Source organism: Oncorhynchus nerka, linkage group LG5 (assembly GCF_034236695.1).
Source record: "Oncorhynchus nerka isolate Pitt River linkage group LG5, Oner_Uvic_2.0, whole genome shotgun sequence".
NCBI lineage: Eukaryota > Metazoa > Chordata > Actinopteri > Salmoniformes > Salmonidae > Oncorhynchus > Oncorhynchus nerka.
This window is the reverse complement of record NC_088400.1, coordinates 49,508,136-49,531,917: the sequence shown is the minus strand read 5'-3', so window position 1 is coordinate 49,531,917 and position 23,782 is coordinate 49,508,136. Positions and strand designations below refer to the sequence as shown.

At 42.5% G+C, this 23,782-nt stretch overlaps 1 protein-coding gene across 1 annotated transcript in view; it reads left to right on the top strand.

Annotated features, from left to right (window-relative positions):
* The window catches only part of LOC115129562 (transmembrane anterior posterior transformation protein 1 homolog), a 38,876-nt gene that overhangs the window by 5,571 nt on the left and 9,523 nt on the right, over positions 1–23,782 (top strand). The window contains exons 3-7 of the mRNA XM_029660051.2: positions 10,250–10,368; positions 21,673–21,835; positions 22,781–22,916; positions 23,152–23,249; positions 23,351–23,420. Of these exons, the coding sequence (XP_029515911.1) occupies positions 10,250–10,368; positions 21,673–21,835; positions 22,781–22,916; positions 23,152–23,249; positions 23,351–23,420 (586 nt within the window). The remainder of the gene's footprint in view (positions 1–10,249; positions 10,369–21,672; positions 21,836–22,780; positions 22,917–23,151; positions 23,250–23,350; positions 23,421–23,782) is intronic.

Here is a 23,782-nt window from a genome sequence, read left to right as displayed (position 1 = left end):
GAACATTTGCTGCCATCCACTTCCTTATGTCTGAAACACAGGCTTCCAGGGAGGGCAATTTTGGGGCTTCACCATGTTTCATCAAAATATACAGCTGTGTGTCTTCTGCATAGCAGTGAAAGTTAACATTATGTTTCCGAATGACATCACCAAGAGGTAAAATATATAGTGAAAACAATAGTGGTCCTAAAACGGAGCCTTGAAGTACACCGAAATTTACAGTTGACTTCTCAAGAGGACAAACCATCTACAAAGACAAACTGATATCTTTCAGACAGATAAGATCTAACCCAGGCCAGAACTTGTCCGTGTAGACCAATTTGGGTTTCCAATCTCTCCAAAATAATGTGTTTATTGATGGTATCAAAAGCAGCACTAAGGTCTAGGAGCACGAGGACAGATGCAGAGTTTTGGTCTGATGCCATTGAAAGGTCATTTACCACCTTCACAGGTGTAGTCTCAGTGCTATGATGGGGTCTAAACCCAGACTGAAGCGTTTTGTATACATTGTTTGTCTTCAGAAAGGCAGTGAGTTGCTGCACAACAGCTTTTTCAAAATGTTTTGAGAGGAATGGGAGATTCAGGATAGGCCGATTCGTTTTTTAAAATATTTCTAGGTCAAGGGTTGGCTTTTTCAAGAGAGGCTTTATTACTGCCACTTTTAGTGCGTTTGGTACACATCCGGTGGACAGGGAGCCGTTTATTATGTTCAACATAGGCGGGCCAAGCATAGGAAGCAGCTCTTTCAGTAGTTTAGTTGGAATAGGGTCCAGCATGCAGCTTGAAGGTTTAGAGGCCATGACTATTTTCATCAATGTGTCAAGAGATATAGGATTAAAAAACTTGAGTGTCTCCCTTGATCCTAGGTCCTGGCAGTGTTGTGCAGACTCAGGACAACTGAGCTTTATAGAAATACTCAGATTTAAAGAGGAGTCTGTCATTTGCTTTCTAATGATCACCATCTTTTCGTTCATGAATTTCATAAATGTATCACTGCTGAAGTGAAAGCCATCTTCTCTTGGGGAATGCTGTTTTTTAGTTACATTTTGGATTTCTGTAGCAAAACTATTTTTAATATTCTCATTTTCTTCAATTAAGTTGGAAAAATAGGATGATCGAGCAGCAGTGAGGGCTCTTCAATACTGTACGGTACTGTCTTTCCAAGCTAGTCGGAAGACTTCCAGTTCGGTGTAGCACCATTTCCGTTCCAATTTTTTGGAAGCTTGCTTCAGGTATTTCCTGTTTACCAAGGAGCTAGTTTCTTATGACAAATGTTTTTTGTTTTTAGGGGTGCCGATTGCGTCTAGGGTAGGTGGAGGGTGTCTGGAAGGGCATCTCGGAATCTTTGGGTTGTCCAAGAATTTATAGCACGGCTGTTGATGATCGTTGGTTGGGATCTGAGCAAATGATTTGTTGCGATTGCAAATGTAATAAAATGGTGGTCCGATAGTCCAGGATTATGAGGAAAAACATTAAGAGCCACTATTTATTCTACGGGACAAAACTAGGTCCTGAGTATGACTGAGACAGTGAGTCCAGAGACATGTTGGACAAAACCCAGTGAGTCGACGATGGCTCCGAAAGCCTTTTGGAGTGGGTCTGTGGACTTTTCCAAGTGAATATTCAAATCACCAAAAATTAGAATGACTACAAGATCCGATAGGAATTCAGGGAACTCGGTGAGGAACGCTGTATACGGTCCAGGAGGCCTGTAAACAGTAGCTATAAAAAGTGATTGAGTAATGTGCATAGATTTCATGACTCTAGTAGCTCAAAAGACGAAAACGCAGTCGTTTTTTTGTCAATGTTAGCAACACCTCCACCTTTGCGGGATGCGCGGGGATATGGTCACCAGTGTAACCAGGAGGAGAGGCCTCATTTAACACAGTAAATTCATCAGGCTTAAGCCAAGTTTCAGTCACGCCAATCACATCAAGATTATGATCAGTGATTAGTTCATTGACTATAACTGCCTTGGAAGTGAGGGATCTAACATTAAGTAGCCCTATTTTGAGATGTGAGATATCACAATCTCTTTCAATCATGACAGGAATGGAGGAGGTCTTTATTTCAGTGAGATTGGTAAGGCGAACACTGCCATGTTTAGTTTTGCCCAACCTAGATTGAGGCACAGACACAGATCAATGGGGATAGCTGAGCTGACTACACTGACTGTCAGTGGCAGACTCCACTAAGCTGTCAGGCTGGCTATCTCATTGTGTAGCTAGGGGAGTTGTATCACACTACTGCAATAAACAAAGTTCAAATGCAGAGACTCCGAGACCACTGAGTGCTTTTGAAGTGGTAGGTAAGGTGCGAAATATGGAGCACATCTCCACTGCGCTGTACCCGCACTATGGACTGCGCCCTACACACTGAAGCAAGGCCTATTTGGCAATGAATATAGGCTACAAGGTATATAGGGTAATTCACCTATTACAAAAAGCCTATGTGAATGCAGGCAGATGTCTTAACAAAATAATTCAAACTGAATGCAGAAAGTAATTGCCTAGTTATTCATGCAAAACAAAAGTACTGAATTACAGTTTGGCTTAGAATACTGACACAACTGCGAACAAATGAATGTGAACAGAACAGAACAGCAGTAGGGGCTACTATAGGCCTAGAAATAAAATATCAGATCGACAAAGGCATGACACAATCTATATTTAGGCTCGTTTCATTAACAGTAAACAAACGCAATAAAGGCAAAAGCAAAAATAACAAACCAAAACAACTGCCTACTACAGTGAGCTGAAGCCATGCACAGCTGTCTTGCCAAAGAAATAGGCCTATAGGCCAGCATCAAACAGAAAAATCATGCAGCTAAAGAGTTCAGCAACACATGGCACAATACACTTCTGTGGATCAAGTTCAACCCAACCATGTAATCAATTAAGCAATGCCGTCCTACCATAAACACGTTTCCAATACGTGCAGTTCCATTTTTACTACCACGAAAAGCAATAGGCTACCAAGGAAGCCTACTTTCTATTTCTATGGTTATCTATTTCTATGATGAAACATACCGATATTCAGCTGTACCCAGGGGCGTAATTTGGGTTCTTACATTGGAATTCTATTGAATTCTGCGTATATACCACAAACAGTATTAGTTCAAATGCCAAGGTCATTGAGTGCTTTTGACCAAGAAGTGGCAGGTTGGCACAATCTCCATTGCAAAGAGCAAATTTAACCAGAACCATACACAATACACGTCCTCAAATTAATGACCAACTTCTTGTAGCAGGCATTATAGAAATTGAAAACAGGTCTCATAAACAATGTCTCAAGCACAAGTGAGTAGCCAGCTAATCTTTGTATTTCAAGTCTAGCCAAACTGGATCTACAGTGCATTCGGAAAGCATTCAGACCCCTTGATTTTTTTCCCTCCACATTTTATTACGTTAAAGCCTTACTCTAAAATTGATCAAATAGTTATTTTCCTCATCAATCTACACACAATACCCCATAATGACAAAGCAAAAATGGGTTTTAATGTGTTGTTGTTGCAAATGTATACAAAATAAACTGATATCACATTTACATAAGTATTGGCAGTGGCAGATTAGCTGGTTAGAGCGTTTAAATAGGCTATTAACACAAATGCTTTTATAGCTAGCTAAGAAGCTAACTAAACTCTGCAGTGGTGGGGCGTAAGGCAGAGTTGAGTGAAGCCCCTTCAACTGTAAACTTGACCTGTCCTTTATAAATCAAATATTACAGGCGGAGGCGTATCACGTTATTCACGTAGCCTTCCACGTTATTCACATAGCCCACCACAGATGAGCAAAGTTTATTTTTATGGAACCCCAAAGGTCTCGTACCTAACCACCCAGTGGCTTTCCATAGTCCCCCTACACACAAACTCTCACGCACTCCGTGGCGTGCTCTGTCCATAGTGCTGGTACAGCGCCGCAGAGATACCGATTTTTGCGCCAACCTGTCACTCGATAATTTTAACTTCAGGGGCATAAAACTAAAACTGAAGAGGCACGAGTTTCAACTGAGCCCCATTTTACCCCCTCGTGGAACTGGGCCCGCAAGCAGAGCTGTTTTACGGAAATATAAATATCCTGTGCTTTTTCATTTGGTTCATAGGCGCATACAGACACAGCTTGGCTCCATTGTAACTGTGAAGCGCCATGGTGCGCTTGCATATGTGGCTCAGCCAGGACTGTTCCTTTTCTAACTGAATGAAAACCTTTTGAACAATGTGATTTAAATTGGGATATAGATGACAAAAATGCAAAATGGGGTTAAATTATTAGGCCTACTGATTATTTCTCACTATCTACTTGTGAGCTACTCATTAACAGCCCACGAGCTACCGGACAGGCAGTTTTCTGCTAAGGTGCAACCTTGGGTAGGTCAATGGAAGGTTACCCCGAGTCAGTCTGCGCTACAGCAAAGCCTAATCTGACATGAATGTGCTCATAATGGTTTTAACAGGCAAGGTGAGATAATACAATGAATTTGCTCATGGTGCACGCAGCTCAAATGATATGGAACAACACCATTGGACCAACACCTTCGGACATGAAACAACGATACAAATGTAACGGCACAACAAAATAGAGAAACTATTTTATTTTGCAATTGCTTTTTTTCATTTTAAACCCCAGTGGTGCAAACTAGTGCTCTTTTTAAGTGCACTGAAAACAGTGTGCGCAGGAGCAAAGCAAGGTCAAACCCAGTTATCTTTTTTGATATAATTATTATATCATATATAAAATGGACATATCTATTTTAATACAGACCTGCTCGAAACAATATTAATCATTGAAAACGACAAATTACCCAATGGATCTTTATAATATTCTGGTAAAAAAAAGTGGGGGTGCAAAAACACGTGTTTGCACCCCTATGGTGAAAGTGGTGGTACAGCGGCTTCTGTTTCCTCCGTTGCTCAGGCACCTATATGCGCGCGCGCGCACACACACTCGCACACAAACAGAGACCCAGAGATTGACTACGTCAGTTCAGCAGTGTTTGTTTAGCGTTGCCCTTGATAATGTCCTGGTACATCTGGTGTTTCCAAGAGCAGTGAAAGTAAGTTATTCTATTTTTGTATTGCTGTTCACATAGCATTTGTTATACAGTTGACACAAATTGGTCATTTGTATTGATCTACAAAGTATAGTGTGTAGACCTACACAATTCAAAAACTACAAGGCTACTTGCCACATCACTTACATGATGTATTGCCTACTGCAACACAATGTTTTTCAGTATGCTGTCATAGCTGTAATACGGCTGATTTAATATCTCTTTACAACCACTAGATGGTGATGTTGTAACAAATTCCATTGAGAATATAAACAAACATTCCCCTAAACTCATCTGGGAATAATAAACCTCTGCACTAGAGTCTGATCCCAGAAAGAGGCAGTCTGACTCACCTATATCTCAGTCTCCTCAAACATTGATACCACCCTTGTATGTGCCTTGAGGTACTATTCTGGGACTACTGTTAATATCACATCATTTGCAATTTTTCATTTTTGATTTTGCCCTCTGGCGGGAGTGCTCCCTACAGACATTCACATTGAGACAGTGAACTTCAGTGAAGATCAGTCGTCACCTAGCCTAATCTATGTCCCCATTCTAACCCTCATTGGTTAGCTATATCATTCCAAGTCTTTGGGAAGTGAGGAATATGTGTAAACAGAGCATTGTGACCTTCTGGCTCTAGAAGCTCTGTCTGGAGTAGCTGAAGTTCCCCCAGCCAGGGACAGGCCAAAGAAAGGATGACTTGTGACTCTGTTAGCCAACCCAACTACCACTACCTACTTCCTGGTGGGAAACAGGAAGTTTTGCAACCCCCTTACTGCCGGTGTTTGTGAGGCTAACGCAGGACACACTGGAGCTCGCGCACTTCCCTCCCTCTCATCATGAGATGATATGGTATTTGCCTTTTGAGAATGTACAGTGGGGTCTGAAATTATTGACACCCTTGGCCTTGATAAAGATGAGCAATAATGGCTGCCTAAAATAAATAATTCAAATACTGAGCTACATTGTATGCAAGAAAAATTGGGAAATGATTTTATACTAATACAATTGCTCAGAGAAAGTAATACAAAAAATATTGAATTCGTATAAATAAAGTAGTCAAAAGTTTAGTATTCAGTCCCATATTCCCAGCAAGCAAAGAATACATCAAGCTTGTGACTCTACAAACATGTTGGATACCTTCCCAGTTTGTTTTGTTGTTGTTTCAGATGATTTTGTTCCCAGTATAATCAAATAATGTTATTAGTCACATGCGCCGAATATGACCGGTGTAGACAGTGAAATGCTTACTTACAAACCCCTAACCAACAAAGCAGTTTAAAAATATGAATAAGAAGTAAAAGTAACAAGTAGTTAAAGAGCAGCAGTAAAATAACAATAGAGAGGCTATATACAGGGGGGTACTGGTACAGAGTCAGGGGCACCGGTTAGTCGAGGTAATGGAGGTAATATGTACAGTTGATGAAGTCGGAAGTTTACATACATTTAAACTCAGTTTTTCACAATTCCTGACATTTAATCCTCGTAAAAATGACCCGACTTAGGTCAGTGAGGATCACCACTTTATTTTAAGAATGTGAAATGTCAGAATAATACTAGAGAGAATGATTTATTTCAGCTTTTATTTATTTCATCACATTCCCAGTGGGTCAGAGGTTTACACTCAGTTAGTATTTGGTAGCATTGCCTTGAAATTGTTTAACTTCGGTCAACTGTTTCGGGTAGCCTTCCACAAGCTTCTCACAATATGTTGGGTGAATTTTGGCCCATTCCTCCTACAGAGCTGGTATAACTGAGTCAGGTTTGTAGGCCTCCTTGCTCGCACACGCTTTTTCAGTTCTGTACACAAATGTTCTACAGGATTGAGGTCAGGGCTTTGTGATGGCCACTCCAATACCTTGACTTTGTTGTCCTTAAGCCATTTTGCCACAACTTTGGAAGTATGCTTGGGGTCATTGTCCATTTGGAAGACCATTTGCGACCAAGCTTTAACTTCCCGACTGATGTCTTGGAGATGTGAATATATTGAAGCAACATCATTTTCCTTCCTCATGAAGCCATCTATTTTGTGAAGTGTACCAGTCCCTCCTGCAGCAAAGCACCCCCACAACATGATGCTGCCAAGCCCATGCTTCACGGTTGGGATGGTGTTCTTCGGCTTGCAAGCCTCCCCCTTTTTCCTCAGAACATGATGGTCATTATGGCCAAACAGTTCTATTTTTGTTTCATCAGACCAGAGGACATTTCTCCAAAAAGTACGATATTTGTCCCCATGTGCAGTTGCATACCGAAGTCTGGCTTTTCTATGGCGGTTTTGGAGCAGTAGCTTCTTCCTTGCTGAGCAGCCTTTCAGATTATGTCGATATAGGACTCGTTTTACAGTGGATCTAGATACATTTGTACCGGTTTCCTCCAGCATCTTCACAAGGTCCTTTGCTGCTGTTCTGGGATTGATTTGCACTTTTCGCACCAAAGTACGCTCATTTCTAGGAGACAGAACGCGGCTCCTTCCTGAGTAGTATGACGCCTGCGTGGTCCCATGGTGTTTATACTTGCGTACTATTGTTTGTACAGATGAACGTGGTACCTTCAGGCGTTTGGAAATTGCTCCCAAGGATGAACCAGACTTGTGGAGGTCTACAAATTTTTTTCTGAGGTCTTGGCTGATTTCTTTATATTTTCGCATGATGTCAAGCAAAGAGGCACTGAGTTTGAAGGTAGGCCTTGAAATACATCCACAGGTACACCTCCAATTGACTCATTATGTCAATTAACCTTATCAGAAGCTTCTAAAACCATGACATCGTTTTCTGGAATTTTCCAAGCTGTTTAAAGGCACAGTCAACTTTGTGTATGTAAACTTCTGACCCACTGGAATTGTGATACAGTAAATTATATGTGAAATAATCTGTCTGTAAACAATTGTTGGAAAATGACTTATGTCATGCACAAAGTAGATGTCCTAACAAACTTGCCCAAACTATAGTTTGTTAACAAGAAATTTGTGGAGTGTTTGAAAAATGTTTTAATGACTCCAACATGTCTATGTAAACTTCCGACTTCAACTGTACATCTAAGTAGAGTTATTAAAGTGACTATGAATAGATAATAAGAGTTTTTTGGGGGATGGCGAGGAGCTCCCTACCTGCTCCACTACAGCCCTGTTGATGAGAATGGGGGCATGCTCGGTCCTCCTTTTCCTGTAGTTCCCAATCATCTCTTTTGTCTTGATCACGTTGAGGGAGTGGTTGTCCTGGCACCACACGGCCAGGTCGCTGACCTCCCTATAGGCTGTCTCATCGTTGTCGGTAATCAGGCCTACTACTGATCAGCAAACTAAATTGTGGTGTTGGAGTCGTGCCTGGCCGTGCAGTCATGAGTGAATAGGGAGTACAGGAGGGGACTGAGCATGCACCCCTGAGGGGCCCCTATGTTGAGGATCAGCGTGGCTGATGTGTTGTTACCTACCCACCTGGGGTCGGCCCGTCAAAGTCCAGGATCCAGTTGCAGAGGGAGGTGTTTAGTCCCGGGTCCTTAGCTTATTGATGACCTTTGAGGGCACTATGGTGTTGACCGCTGAGCTGTAGTCAATGAATAGCATTCTCACATATGTGTTCCTTTTGTCCAGGTGGGAGAGGGCAGTGTGGAGTGCAATAGAGAGAGCATCATCTGTGGATCTGTTAGGGCGGTATGCTAATTGGAGTGGGTCTAGGGTTTCATGGATAATGGTGTTGATGTGAGCCATGACCAGCCTTTCAAAGCACTTCATGACTACAGACGTGAATGCTATGGGTCAGGTTAATAATGTATTGTGTCATTTGAGTAACTTTTATTGTAAATAAGAATATATTTTTCTAAACACTTCTACATTAATGTAGAGGCTACTGTACCGTGATTACATATAATCCTGAATGAATTGTGAATAATGATGAGTGAGAAAGTAACAGAAGGTGATACATTTGTTTACATCCCTGTAGTGAGCATTTCACCTTTGCCAAGATTATACATCCACCTGACTGGTGTGGCATATCAAGATGATTAAACAGCATGATCATTACACAGGTGCACCTTGTGCTGGGGACAATAAAAGGCCACTCTAAATGTGCAGTTTTGTAACACAACACAACTGCAGACCACGTGTAACAACGCCAGCCCAGGACCTCCACATCCGGCTTCTTCACCTGCGGGATTGTCACCTGGACAGCTGATGTTTGTGGGTTTGCACAACTGAAGAATTTCTGCGCAAACTGTCAGAAACCGTCTCAGAGAAGCTCACCTACGTGCTCGTCATCCTCACCAGGGTCGGCATCGTAACTGACTTCAGTGGGCAAAATTCTCACCTTCGATGGTCACTGGCACATTGGAGAAGTGTGCTCTTCACAGATGAATCCTGGTTTAAACTGCACTGGGCAGATGACAGACCCCATATATGGCGATGTGCGGGCAAGCGTTTTGCTGTTAATGCTGTAAACAGAGTGCCCCCTAGTGGCGGTGGGGTTATGGTATGGGCATGCATGAGCTACACACAACGAACACAATTACATTTTTATGTAAGTCAATTTGAATGCACAGATACCCTGACGAGATTCATCCGCCACATCATATTTCAGCATGATATTGAAAATGTCCCAGATCTTCCATGGCCTGCATACTCACCAGCCATGTCACCCATTGAGCAGGTGTGGGATGCTCTGGATCGACGTATGACTGTGTGTTCCAGTTCCTGCCAATATCCAGCAACTTCGCACAGCCATTGAAAAAGAATGGGACAACATTCCACAGGCCTATATCAACAGCCTGATCAACTTTATGCGAAGGAGATGTGTCGCGCTGCATGAGGCAAATGGTGGTCACACCAGATACTGACTGGTTTTCTGATCCACGCCCCTACCTTTTCTTTTAAAGGTATCTGCGACCAACGGATGCATATCTGTATTTCCAGTCATGAGAAATCCCTAGATTAGGGTCTAATTGAATTATTTAAATGGACTGATTTCCTTATATGAACTGGTAACTCAGTAAAATCGTTGAAATTGTTGCGTTTTATATTCTTGCTCAGTGTAGTATATGGCTTGACCTGTCAAAACAAAAACATGCCGTTCTGTAGAGATGGAGAGACACGAACACTTGACGCTCTAAACGTACACATTGCCTACGTAGTCACAGACACTGGCTCTATTTGTGTGATCAAGCAGCCATGTTTCACCTGATTGTGTTGTGTTCTACCCTACAGCTGATGATCTTTGGCTTCTTCCTGTGTCTGGATGCCTTCCTCTACGTGTTCACGCTGCTTCCCCTCCGGGTGCTGCTGGCCCTGCTACACCTCCTCACCCTGCCCTGCTGCAGCCTCGGGTGAGCCCACACACACACACACACACACACACACACACACACACACACACTCTGGGTCACGTTTCACTGGGTGCTCCGTACTGAACGTTGCATATAGAAATGCAGTGAATAGATGGGTATATAGGGCAATATAGATGGGTATATCTCACCTAGCTTTCCCGAAAATAGACAATAGATAGATAATCCTAACTTTGCTTGTGTCACTCAGACTTTAATGTAAATCACACCCTGAAATCAGGTGAGATTTGCATGTAGTGTATCTAGTTAGAATCCGTCCCTTCAGAAGACGGATACATACGTAAGCTAGGTTTATGTATACTTTACAGTAAGTATTGTAATCACTCGGTGTGCCTGTGACTGGTCTGTACCAAGGTCCCTCTCTTCCCTTGCCTTCTTTCCCTGCAGGGCAAAAGTATGCCCCTACTGCAATCGGAGCAGGTACGCTAGTCTCACGTCTGCCACAGCTTTATCATTTATATTACATGTAGGTTCTCCATCTTGTTTGTCCTGATATGCAGCTTTGTGCTGTATTCTTCATGCTCCATGCTAAAGCCACTGAGGCACCATTTAGGTGTTCACAAACAGGGCTGTGCTCGCCACGGCAACACGTATACAAAACTGTACGCTTTCCCTGCAAGGGCTCATATTAGAGGTCGACTGATTATGATTTTTCAACGCTGATACCGATACCAATTATTGGAGGACAAAAAAAGCCTATGAACACTTTTATTTTAACTTAATATAATACATATGGGCTTTTGGATGGGTGTTCTTAAGGTGATTCCACAGGTTGGTGGTATTTGTTGATTTAGCCGTTGCTGACCCCATGCTTACATCTTTATCACAAATAAGACACCTTGCTTTCCCTGGTGCCAATTCCATGTAATAGTCCCACACTGGTGCTCTGCTTTTCTCTGCCATCATCATCATCATAAATGTAAATGTAAAAAATGTAAATGATCTGTAAAACACACACACAGCTCTGAAGTGACAATGATACTGAAGAGTCTCAAATCAAATCAAATTGTATTTGTCACGTACACATGGTTAGCAGATGTTAATGCGAGTGTAGCGAAATGCTTGTGCTTCTAGTTCCGACAATGCAGTAATAACCAACAAGTAATCTAACTAACAATTCCAAAACTACTGTCTTATACACACAAGTGTAAGGGGATAAAGAATATGTACATACAGATATATGAGTGAGTGATGGTACAGAGCAGCATAGGCAAGATGCAGTAGATGGTATCGAGTACAGTATATACATATGAGATGAGTATGTAAACAAAGTGGCATAGTTAAAGTGGCTAGTGATACATGTATTACATAAAGATGCAGTAGATGATAGAGTACAGTATATACGTATACATATGAGATGAATAATGTAGGGTATGTAAACATTATATTAGGTAGCATTGTTTAAAGTGGCTAGTGATTTATTTGACATAATTTCCCATCAATTCCCATTATTAAAGTGGCTGGAGTTGAGTCAGTGTGTTGGCAGCAGCCACTCAATGTTAGTGGTGGCTGTTGAACCCTCTGATGGCCTTGAGTTAGAAGCTGTTTTTCAGTCTCTCTGTCCCAGCTTTGATGCACCTGTACTGACCTCGCCTTCTGGATGATAGTGGGGTGAACAGGCAGTGGCTCGGGTGGTTGTTGTCCTTGATGATCTTTATGGCCTTCCTGTAACATCGGGTGGTGTAGGTGTCCTGGAGGGCAGGTAGTTTGCCCCCGGTGATGCGTTGTGCAGACCTCACTACCCTCTGGAGAGCCTTACGGTTGTGGGCGGAGCAGTTGCCGTAACAGGCGGTGATACAGCCCGCCAGGATGCTCTCGATTGTGCATCTGTAGAAGTTTGTGAGTGCTTTTGGTGACAAGCCGAATTTCTTCAGCCTCCTGAGGTTGAAGAGGCGCTGCTGCGCCTTCTTCACGATGCTGTCTGTGTGGGTGGACCAATTCAGTTTGTCTGTGATGTGTATGCCGAGGAACTTAAAACTTGCTACCCTCTCCACTACTGTTCCATCGATGTGGATAGGGGGGTGTTCCCTCTGCTGTTTCCTGAAGTCCACAATCATCTCCTTAGTTTTGTTGACGTTGAGTGTGAGGTTATTTTCCTGACACCACACTCCGAGGGCCCTCACCTCCTCCCTGTAGGCCGTCTCGTCGTTGTTGGTAATCAAGCCTAAAGTTATTTAGTCTGCCTGGGAGCAAGACATCCTGGTCCGTGACGCGACTGGTTTTCATTTTGTAATCCGTGATTGACTGTAGACCCTGCCACATACCTCTTGTGTCTGAGCCGTTGAATTTAGATTCTACTTTGTCTCTATACTGACGCTTAGCTTGTTTGATTGCCTTGCGGAGGGAATAGCTACACTGTTTGTATTCGGTCATATTTCTGGTCACCTTGCCCTGATTAAAAGCAGTGGTTCGCGCTTTCAGTTTCACGCGAATACTGCCATCAATCCACGGTTTCTGGTTTGGGAATGTTTTAATCGTTGCTATGGGAACGACATCTTCAACGCAAGTTCTAATGAACTCGCACACCGAATCAGCGTATTCGTCAATGTTGTTGTCTGACGCAATACGAAACATATCCCAGTCCACGTGATGGAAGCAGTCTTGGAGTGTGGAATCAGATTGGTCGGACCAGCGTTGAACAGACCTCAGCGTGGGAGCTTCTTGTTTTAGTTTCTGTCTGTAGGCAGGGATCATCAAAATGGAGTCGTGGTCAGCTTTTCCGAAAGGAGGGCGGGGCAGGGCCTTATATGCGTCGCGGAAGTTAGAATAGCAGTGATCCAAGGTTTTGCCAGCCCTGGTTGCGCAATCGATATGCTGATACAATTTAGGGAGTCTTGTTTTCAGATTAGCCTTGTTAAAATCCCCAGCTACAATGAATGCAGCCTCAGGATCTATGGATTCCAGTTTGCAAAGAGTCAAATAAAGTTCGTTCAGAGCCATCGATGTGTCTGCTTGGGGGGGAATATATACGGCTGTGATTATAATCGAAGAGAATTCCCTTGGTAGATAATGCGGTCGACATTTGATTGTGAGGAATTCTAAATCAGGTGAACAGAAGGACTTGAGTTCCTGTATGCTTTTGTGACTACACCACGTCTCGTTAGCCATAAGGCATACGCCCCCGCCCCTCTTCTTACCAGAAATATGTTTTTTTCTGTTGGCGCGATGCGTGGAGAAACCAGCTGGCTGCACCGACTCTGATAGCGTCTCTCCAGTGAGCCATGTTTCCGTGAAGCAAATAACGTTACAGTCTCTGATGTCCCTCTGGAATGCTACCCTTGCTCGGATTTCATCAACCTTGTTGTCAAGAGACTGGACATTGGCGAGAAGTATACTGGGGAGTGGTGCACGATGTGCCCGTCTCCGGAGTCTGACCAGAAGACCGCTATGTTTCCCTCTTTTTCGAAGTCGTTTTTTTGGGTCGCCGGCTGGGATCCATTCCGTTGTCCTGGGTGAAAGGCAGAACACAGTATCCGCTTCGCGAAAGTCATATTCTTGGTCGTACTGATGGTGAGTTGACGCTGCTCTTATATTCAGTAGTTCTTCTCGACTGTATGTAATGAAACCTAAGATGACCTGGGGTACTAATGTAAGAAATAACACGTAAAAAAAACAAAAAACTGCATAGTTTCCTAGGAACGCGAAGTTAGGCGGCCATCTCTGTCGGCGCCGGAAGTCTGCTTAGGAGACAAATACTCTCAACTGTTTGAATAAAAATAGAGTTTAAGTTACCTGTGATGAATGTTGAAAACAAAAACTGTAATTTCTATATGCAGGAAATCCTATTTTAATAATGGACATTCCCATGACACCTTCTAGCAAAATCTGAAAAGCGGTTCCTTCATTCATTTATTCCATAGGATTTTTTGTAGATTCACTTAAAATGAGGTCTGTGTTTCGTGTAGGCTTACACCACCTTGCCAATCCTATAACTGTGTAGATATCCATAGGACAAGGTAATTCTGATCAATATTGGCTAAATATAAGCGAAGATAAAAAAAAATTGGTAGAGTGGATTTATGAAAATATGTTGACAAATGTTACCTTATCCTAGTGAGATTTACACGGGTTTCAAAACGCCGAGGCGGTTTAAGCCTGCACGAAACACAGACCTTATTTGAAGTAGATCAAGACATTCTCTATGGAAGACATGAACGGTAAAATAACAAAGGTACCTCTTTCAAGTTCAGCCGCAAGTTATTACAGGAATTATAGCGCGTCGACTATTTCTCTCTAAACCATATACCTTTGACTATTACGAGCCTGCTGCTGACTACCACCCCTCAGTCAGACTGCTCTATCAAATATCAAATCATAGACTTAACTATAATAAACACACAGAAATACGAGCCTTAGGTAAAATCCGGAAACTATCACCTCGGAAAACAAAACGTTTATTCCGTTCCGTATTTTATCTAACGGGTGACATCCATGAGTCTAAATATTCCTGTTACATTGCACAACCTTCAATGTTATGTCATAATTACGTAAACTTCTGGCAAATTAGTTCGCAAAGAGCCAGGCGGCCCAAACTGTTGCATATACCCTGACTCTGCGTGCAATGAACGCAAGAAAAGTGACACAATTTCACCTGGTTAATATTGCCTGCTAACCTGGATTTATTTTAGCTAAATATGCAGGTTAAAAAAATATTATACTTGTGTATTGATTTTAAGAAAGGCATTGATGTTTATGGTTAAGTACACATTGGAGCAACGACAGTCGATTGATTGTTTTTTATAAGATCAGTTTAATGCTAGCTAGCAACTTACCTTGGCTTACTGCATTCGCGTAACAGGCAGGCTCCTCGTGAGGCAGGTGGTTAGAGCGTTGGACTAGTTAACTGTTAAGGTTGCAAGATTGAATCCCCCGAGCTGACAATATAAAAATCTGTCGTTCTGCCTCGTTCCTAGGCCGTCATTGAAAATAAGAATGTGTTCTTAACTGACTTGCCTAGTTACATAAAGATTAAATAAAGGTGTAAAAAAATCGGCAAAATCGGCGCCCAAAAATACAGATTTCCGATTGTTACGAAAACGAAATCGGCCCTAATTAATCGGCCATTCCGATTAATCGGTCGACCTCTAGCTCATATACATAGTGGACATGGTTTCTTCAATACTGGCCCACCAAACTGATTTCCCACGGTATATCAAAGCTCCAGTCTTGTTGAAATGCTTAACATCAAATTACAACACACCAACAATGTGCAGTTCTCCCTAACTCTTTGAAGACTCCTGTCTGACCAATCTCTCTCCAGAGTGTGTACGGTATGCATAATGTCAGAGTATGTAGGCCTAACTGAAGGGAAAGCATTAGCAGATTTATTTATTTTTTAGTGGAGGCCTGCAGCTTGCGGGGACCTGTTGTAGTGGATGGGCGATAGCTGTGTGCTGCAGATGCCCAGTAAAAGACATCGCAGCGACAGATGGCTTGAGCTCGCTGCGCCTCGAGTTTCAGCACCCTCGCTCTCGCAACCCCCACACGAACACAGAAGCTGTAATCAGGCACTGTGACTGGCTACTAGCTCTACTGAGGTATTTTCTAGGTAAACATATTTTTTTACTGATAACTGATGTTTGACCACACCTCAAATGACACTCCAGAGTTCAAGATGTGCTATTTTGAATTCCTTAGCTTGAAAAAATTTAAATGTACCTTATCCACTCTATACAGAAAATGAGTATGAATTGCAAAGGTCATTTGCCAAGTCCAGTCCTATATCTTTGAGTGTCATTTTTCTGTTGGTGTTTTGACCTTACCCTGTCATTTCTTTGGAAGTCGTGTTAGGCCAAAGGTGATGTGTTGTAATATCAATACTTAAAACGATGTCTTCACTGAGAAACAACTGTCGGCGCAGTCAATCTTTCAGATCTGAGATGCCCCAGGAGAGGCTTAGCAAAAACTCCACACCTCCGCTGATAACGCGTATCCCAGTACTTTGTCCTGAAAAACTGTTCCTCTCACACAGTACAGCTCAGAGCTGATTGCTGTGGCCTTTGTGAGAGCCGTTTGATGATGCAGCATGCCCTTTTTGTGTCCGTCTGCATGGCAGCGAAGCATGACTGACCTTTATACACACACACACACACACCTCTGTTGTTGGCCTGAGCTGCAGTTAGATTCATGGTGATGGCTGGTGCCAGGGGAACAGGGTTACACAGGGCCTGGCTTTCACTAACATACACGGGCAGGACAGAGAGTACACTCTCTCTCATCGTGCATTTGACTTTAATAGCCTAAGCAGTGTCATGTTATGGGTCATTCACTGGTCACTCCTCTGCAAAGGTCCACTAGAATGTGCTGTGTCTGAGTGCGGCCAGTAGAGGGTGGTAGAGCACCAGCAGTGAGTTCTTCTTGTTTTTGCCCCAGTATGAATTGGCATATAATATAGCATATGCTTCCTTCTTCCTCCCTTTGAGGTTATCACTGATCTCTAAATGATTGAATAAGTGAAAGAAAGATCTTCCAGGCCCCCAGTATTTATCAAAAATCAACAGTGACCCTAAGTCCATCTTGCCATAACTTTTATGATAATGAAGATTATGACGCTGATGTTGTTTGCTTCCCTTCATACTTCAATGCTCACTGCACACAATTTGGAAAGTAGATGAGACACCAGATTAAGCATTCAATTTGCACTTTCTGAATTCAAGCCCCTCTCTCGCACCCCAGCGTCACTGCCACCTTCCCAAAATAACCTCCCGACAGACCGACTGAGCTATTGAGATGTTTGGCACCTCCTCTGCCAATCACCATGTGAATGGTTATTCTAAGTCTTACCGCAGGCATTGAGAAATCTTAAAAGGTGATTTTTATATATATATATATATTTCCCTCTCCCTTTTAGGAAGCTTTTTTGGCAACTTCTTCTTTAAGTTCACTAAGGTGATGGTGTTGATGGATAGTCTTATTTGTGGGGTTTTATGTCGTTATTCAATCTATTGTTGATAGTGGATTCTTGAATATCGCAAAGTCAACTCCATCCATTCGGGACAGGCTGCTGTACGAATCAAACACGCGCTTGAAAGAGCTATCCAGAAACCCACCATCTGCAATCGATTTGAAATCTGGCCTTAGTTTGAGTAATACGTAGTGAAGTGGTGGGCATGCAAAGGATTAAGGTACTAGTATGCAGGAGTTTATACTGGCTTAGATGTATGGTAGATCAGCCTATTTAGTAGCCTTTCACATAATAACTCCATGTCTTGACCTTCTACTCCCCAACAGAGACTCAATAGCCCTATGGATTTGTCAGTCTTCCCCTAGCATGCTCTCATGCTGGCGTGCCATTTAACTTTTGATTCTCCTATTGGTGTATTTATTTATTTAACCTTTTATTTAACTAGGCAAGTCAGTTCAGAACAAATTCTTATTTTCAATGACCGCCTAGGAACAGTGGGTTAACTGCCTTGTTCAGGGGCAGAACGACAGATTTGTACCTTGTCAGCTCGGGGATTCGAACTTTCAACTTTTCGATTACTAGCCCAACACTCTAACCACTGGGCCGCCCCGTGTAGCTTACATTACATATGTGTAAATGTAACAGATTTGGTTAGGTACTTCACCCCCCCTCCTCCCAAATCATCATCGGTTGAATGTGTTCGATGCTCCAACCAACCCCGATCAACCAGAGTTCACAAAAGTTTATATTTATAATGTTTATAACGAGCAGCATTAACATCAGCCAATAACAAATAGTCCCAGATGCTCAGGAGACCTGGACAGTCATTCTACTGGTGCCTTGACAACCCCTGTGGGTATTAAACCACTTCGACACGGCACACATGACTCCTGTCCTGACATTGACCTTATAGCCTAATAGTGCATGAAGCTTACAGCCAACCAAGATCCCAATGTTCACTGTGTTCACTGTGTGGTATAACAGTGTTATCAAAAGCACTAGGCCTACTAAATTGTGGCACACTAATGTGATTTGATTGTGTGTGTGTGTACATGCGTACATATGTATGACTAGGCTCTGTGTGTGTGTACGTGTGCGTACAGTACTTGCAGATGTATGACTAGGCTGTGTGTGTGTGTACATGCAGATATGTGACTAGGCTGTGTGTGTGTACATGCAGATGTATGACTAGGCTGTGTGTGTGTGTGTACATGCAGATGTATGACTAGGCTGTGTGTGTGTGTGTGTGTGTGTGTGTGTGTGTGTGTGCGTACATACATACAAATGTATGACTAGGCTGTGTGCATGTATGATGTGTGTGTGTACATTACCGGTCAAAAGTTCTAGAACACCTACTCATTCCAGGGTTTTCTTTATTTGTACTATTTTCTGCATTGTAGAATAATAGTGAAGACATAACTATGAAATAACACATACAGAGTCATGTAGTAACCCAAAAAGTTTTTAACAAATCAAAATGTATTTTAGATTTGAGATTCTTCAAATAGCCACCCTTTGCCTTCATGCAGCATTGCACACTCTTTGCATTCTCTCAACTACATTTGAAGTCGGAAGTTTACATACACCTTGGCTAAATGCATTTAAACTCAGTCTTTCACAATTCCTGACATTTTAATCCTACTAAAAATTCCCTGTCTTAGATCAGTTAGGATCACCACTTTATTTTAAGAATGTGAAATGTCAGAATAATAGTAGAGTGATTTATTTCAGCTTTTATTTCTTTCATCACATTCCCAGTGGGTCAGAAGTTTACATACACTCAATTAGTATTTGGTAGCATTGCCTTTAAATTGTTTAACTTGGGTCAAACATTTCAGGTAGCCTTCCACAAGCTTCCCACAATAAGTTGGTGAATGTTGGCACATTCCTCCTGACAGAGCTGGTGTAACTGAGTGAGGTTTGTAGGCCTCCTTGCTCGCACATGCTTTTTCAGTTCTGCCCACTCATTTTTTATAGGGTTGAGGTAAGGGCTTTGTGATGGCCACTCCAATACCTTGACTTTGTTGTCTTTAAGCCATTTTCCTGACGTTGCTTCAATATATCCACATAATTTTCCTCCCTTATGAAGCCATCTATTTTGTGAAGTCCACCAGTCCCTCCTGCAGCAAAGCACCCCCACAACATGATGTTGCCACCCCCGTGCTTCACGGTTGGGATGGCTTGCAAGCCTCCCCCTTTTTCCTCCAAACATGATGACATGATGATGGTCATTATGGCCAAACAGTTCTATTTTTGTTTCATCAGATCAGAGGACATTTCTCCAAAATGTACAATCTTTGTCCCCATGTGCAGTTGCAAACCGTAGTCTAGCTTTTTCTATGGCGGTTTTGGAGCAGTGGCTTTTTCCTTGCTGAGTGGCCTTTCAGGTTATGCCGATATAGGACTCGTTTTACTGTGGATATAGATACTTTTGTACCTGTTTCCTCAATCTTCACAAGGTCCTTTGTTGTTCTGGCATTGATTTGCACTTTTCGCACCAAAGTACGTTTATCTCTAGGAGACGGAACGCATCTCCTCCCTGAGCGGTATGACCGCTGCGTGGTCCCATGGTTTTTATTCTTGCATACTATTGTTTGTACAGATGAAGGTGATGCCTTCAGGCATTTGGAAATTGACTTGTTGAGGTCCACAATTTATTTTTCTGAGGTCGTGGCTGATTTCTTTAGATTTTCACATGATGTCAAACAACGAGGTAGGCCTTGAAATACATCCACAGGTACACCTCCAATTGTCTCAAATTATGTCAATTAGCCTATCAGAAGCTTCTAAAGCCATGACATCATTTTCTGGAATTTTCCAAGCTGTTTAAAGGCACAGTTAACTTAGTGTATGTAAAACTTCTGATAGGAATTGTGATACAGGGAAATGACTTGTCATGCACAACCGACTTGCCAAAAGTATAGTTTAATAAGAAATTTGTGGAGTGGTTGAAAAACGAGTTTTAATGACTCCAATCTAAGTGTATGTAAACTTCCGACTTCAACTGTAGCTTCATGAGGAAGTCATCTGGAATGCATTTCAATTAACAGGTGTGCCTTAAGTTAATTTGTAGAATTTCTTTCTTTCCTTAATGTGTTTGAGCCAATCAGTTGTGTTGTGACAAGGTAGGGGTGATATACAGAAGATGGCCCTATTTGGTAAAAGACCAAGTCCATATTATGGCAAGAACAGCTCAAATAAGCAAAGAGAAACAACAGTCCATCATTACTTTAAGATGAAGGTCAGTATGGCAGCATGCCCTTTTTGTGTCTGTCTGCATGGCAGCGAAGCATGACTGACCTTTTATACACACACACACACACACACACACACACACACACACACACACCTCTGTTGTTGGCCTGAGCTGCAGTTAGTCAGCTAGGGGGCTATCAGATTCAGTCAAGGTCAGTCAATCTAGAAAATTTCAAGAACTTTGAAAGTTTCTTCAAGCTCAGTCACAAAAACCATCAAGCGCTATGATGAAACTGGCTCTCATGAGGACCGCCACAGGAATGGAAGGAGATAAGAGGATAAGTTCATTCAAGTTACCAGCCTCAAAGCCCAAATAAATACTTCAGAGTTCAAGTAACAGACACACCTCAATATTGACTGTTCAGAGGAGACTGCGTGAATCAGGCCTTCATGGTGGTTTCTTTTTATTTTAACCAGCATGGCATCCACAGCATTCTGCAGTGATACGCCATCCCATCTGGTTTACGCTTAGTGGGACGATCATTTGTTTTTCAACAAACCAATCACCCAACACCTCCAGGCTGTGTAAGGGCTATTTGACCAAGAAGGAGAGTGATGGAGTGCCGCATCAGGTGACCTGGCCTCCACAGACACCCGACCTCAACCCAATTGAGATGGTTTGGGTTGAGTCGTCCCACACACTTCAGGAAAAGCAGCCAACAAGTGCTGAGCATTTGTGGGAGCGCCTTCACGACTGCTGGTAAAGCATTCCAGGTGAAGCTAGTTGAGAGAATGCCCAGAGTGTGCAAAGCTATCATCAAGGTAAAGGGTGGCTATTTGAAGAATCTCAAATATAACATGTTTTTTGATGTAACACTTTTTTTTGGTTACTACATGATTCCATATGTGTTATTTCATCGTTTCGATGTCTTCATTATTATTCTACAACGTAGAAAATAGTAAAAATAAAGAAAAACCCTTGAATGAGTAGGTGTCCTAAAACGTTTGACCGGTAGTGTACATGCATACAGTACATGCAGATGTATGACTTGGCTGTGTGTGTGTACATGCAGATGTATGACTTGGCTGTGTGTGTGTACATGCAGATGTATGACTTGGCTGTGTGTGTGTGTACATGCAGATGTATGTCAAGGTTCTATTTGTAACGTGTGTGTGTGTTCTGCCAGTGGCTCACGCCTGCTGCAGCCGGCCCAGGTGTGTGACATCTTGAAGGGACTGATAATGGTGCTGTGCTACTCCATGATGCACTACGTGGACTACAGCATGATGTACCACCTGATCCGGGGACAGTCCGTCATCAAACTCTACATCATCTACAACATGCTGGAGGTACAATGGGTTGGATTCAGAGCTGTTGTAGGAATGTGATCTGAAGGTTCCCCTCTATATAGCTTCCACTGATCCAGTCGCGTAAGGCCTATGTCAAGGAAAATCTATTGTTGTTGGCTGAAGTATTTGATTAGGGCCTCGGGATACCCTGTTTCATCTGAAATGGAGCAGGTGATATGTTATTAGGGGAAAAAATGAGTTGTAGCTGGCGTAAAAAGACGCTTGAGTGGAGTTCCTGCTTTCAGCGGGAAAGGATGCTAGGTTGAATTAGCTGTATCCCTGAACCGGATATATCCGGTTGTTGGTAACTCCGCTAAGGGTGTGCCGATTTATAAACCATACAATTTTGTTTTGTCATAGACTCAAGTCACGTAAGTCAAGACTGTTCTCTCTGCTACCGCACGGCAAGCGGTACTGGAGCGCCAAGTCTAGGTCCAAAATGCTCCTTGACAGAATGACTATTTACATTGACCCACTCCCCCTGTGTTTTTACACTGCTGCTACTCACTCTTTATCATCTATGCATAGTCACTTTACCCTTACCTACATGTACAAATTACCTTGACTAACCTGTACCCCCGCACATTTACTCAGTACCAGTACCCCTTCATATATCCTCGTTATTGTTATTTAATTATGTGTTTATTTTTACTTTTATTTTATTTAGTAAATTATTTTCTTAACTTGTTTCTTAACTTATTTCTTGAACTGCACTGTTGGTTGAGGGCATGTAAGTAAGCATTTCACCATTATCAGTCCCTTCAAGATGTCCCACAACACCTGTTGCATTCGACACACGTGACATAAAATTTGATTTGAGAAGTGACACAGTCAAGCGCTGGTAATCTGTCATAGTCTATCACCCGTTGTATCACTTACGAGGTCGCAAGTCACATCATTAACCCATGCTGAACCTGACTTGAACTACTCACCATCCCTGTTTAGGTAGCCGACAGGCTGTTCTCGTCGTTTGGCCAAGACATCCTTGACGCTCTCTACTGGACGGCCACAGAGCCCAAAGAGAGGAAGAGAGACAGCATAGGGGTCATCCCCCACTTCCTCATGGCTGTATTCTACGTCTGTATCCTTCATGGAGAACTAGGAAATGCACACAGGAAGAACTCTACTGTAGGAATTTGTGACACCTCAACTTCCATCACCTTACAGGCGTCATTTTTTCTAGTTAGTGTTGTTGTTTTTTTGATGATGTGTCAGTAATGTGAGTCCACACACACTCTCACTCAAACACCCAGCCCTTTACTGCAGCGGATGCTGTTGTCACCATGTTCAGTGTTTTCCTGAGCCTCTGTCTCCAGTCCTGCATGCCATCCTCATCATGGTCCAGGCGTCAACGCTCAACGTGGCTTTCAACTCCCACAATAAGTCCCTGCTCACCATCATGATGTCCAACAACGTGAGTGTGCACACACTCAGAGACACACACACACACACACACGTAATCGTAAAATGTAGAGGACACTCAAATATATTTTCCTGTATTTCCTGCATGTACAGTTTGTGGAGATCAAAGGAAGTGTGTTCAAGAAGTTTGAGAAGAACAACCTCTTTCAGATGTCCAACAGTGGTAAGTTACTGCCAAGGGCATTACTGTACATTTTTAAATTGTGATATGGACATTTATTTTTAACACCATTTCTCTGATTCAAAACGCTCTACATGTTAGACAGTCTTTTTCTATGCGATGGGTTAAGCCTTCTCTCTCTCTCTCTCTCTCTCGTCCTTTTTGAAGCGGCAATCGGAGCTGTTTATTCAGCTTTGATAACACGAAAGAAATGCGCCATAGATTTAAATGCATTCTGAACTCTTCCTCTTTGTGCCTGCAGGCTGCATGTTTTCATCTTTGTTGCTGTCATTCTGCAGGAATGCAAGGACCCGAAAATAAGCTTTAATCATTTCCTATTTCCCCCCTCTTGAAATTTGCTTGCG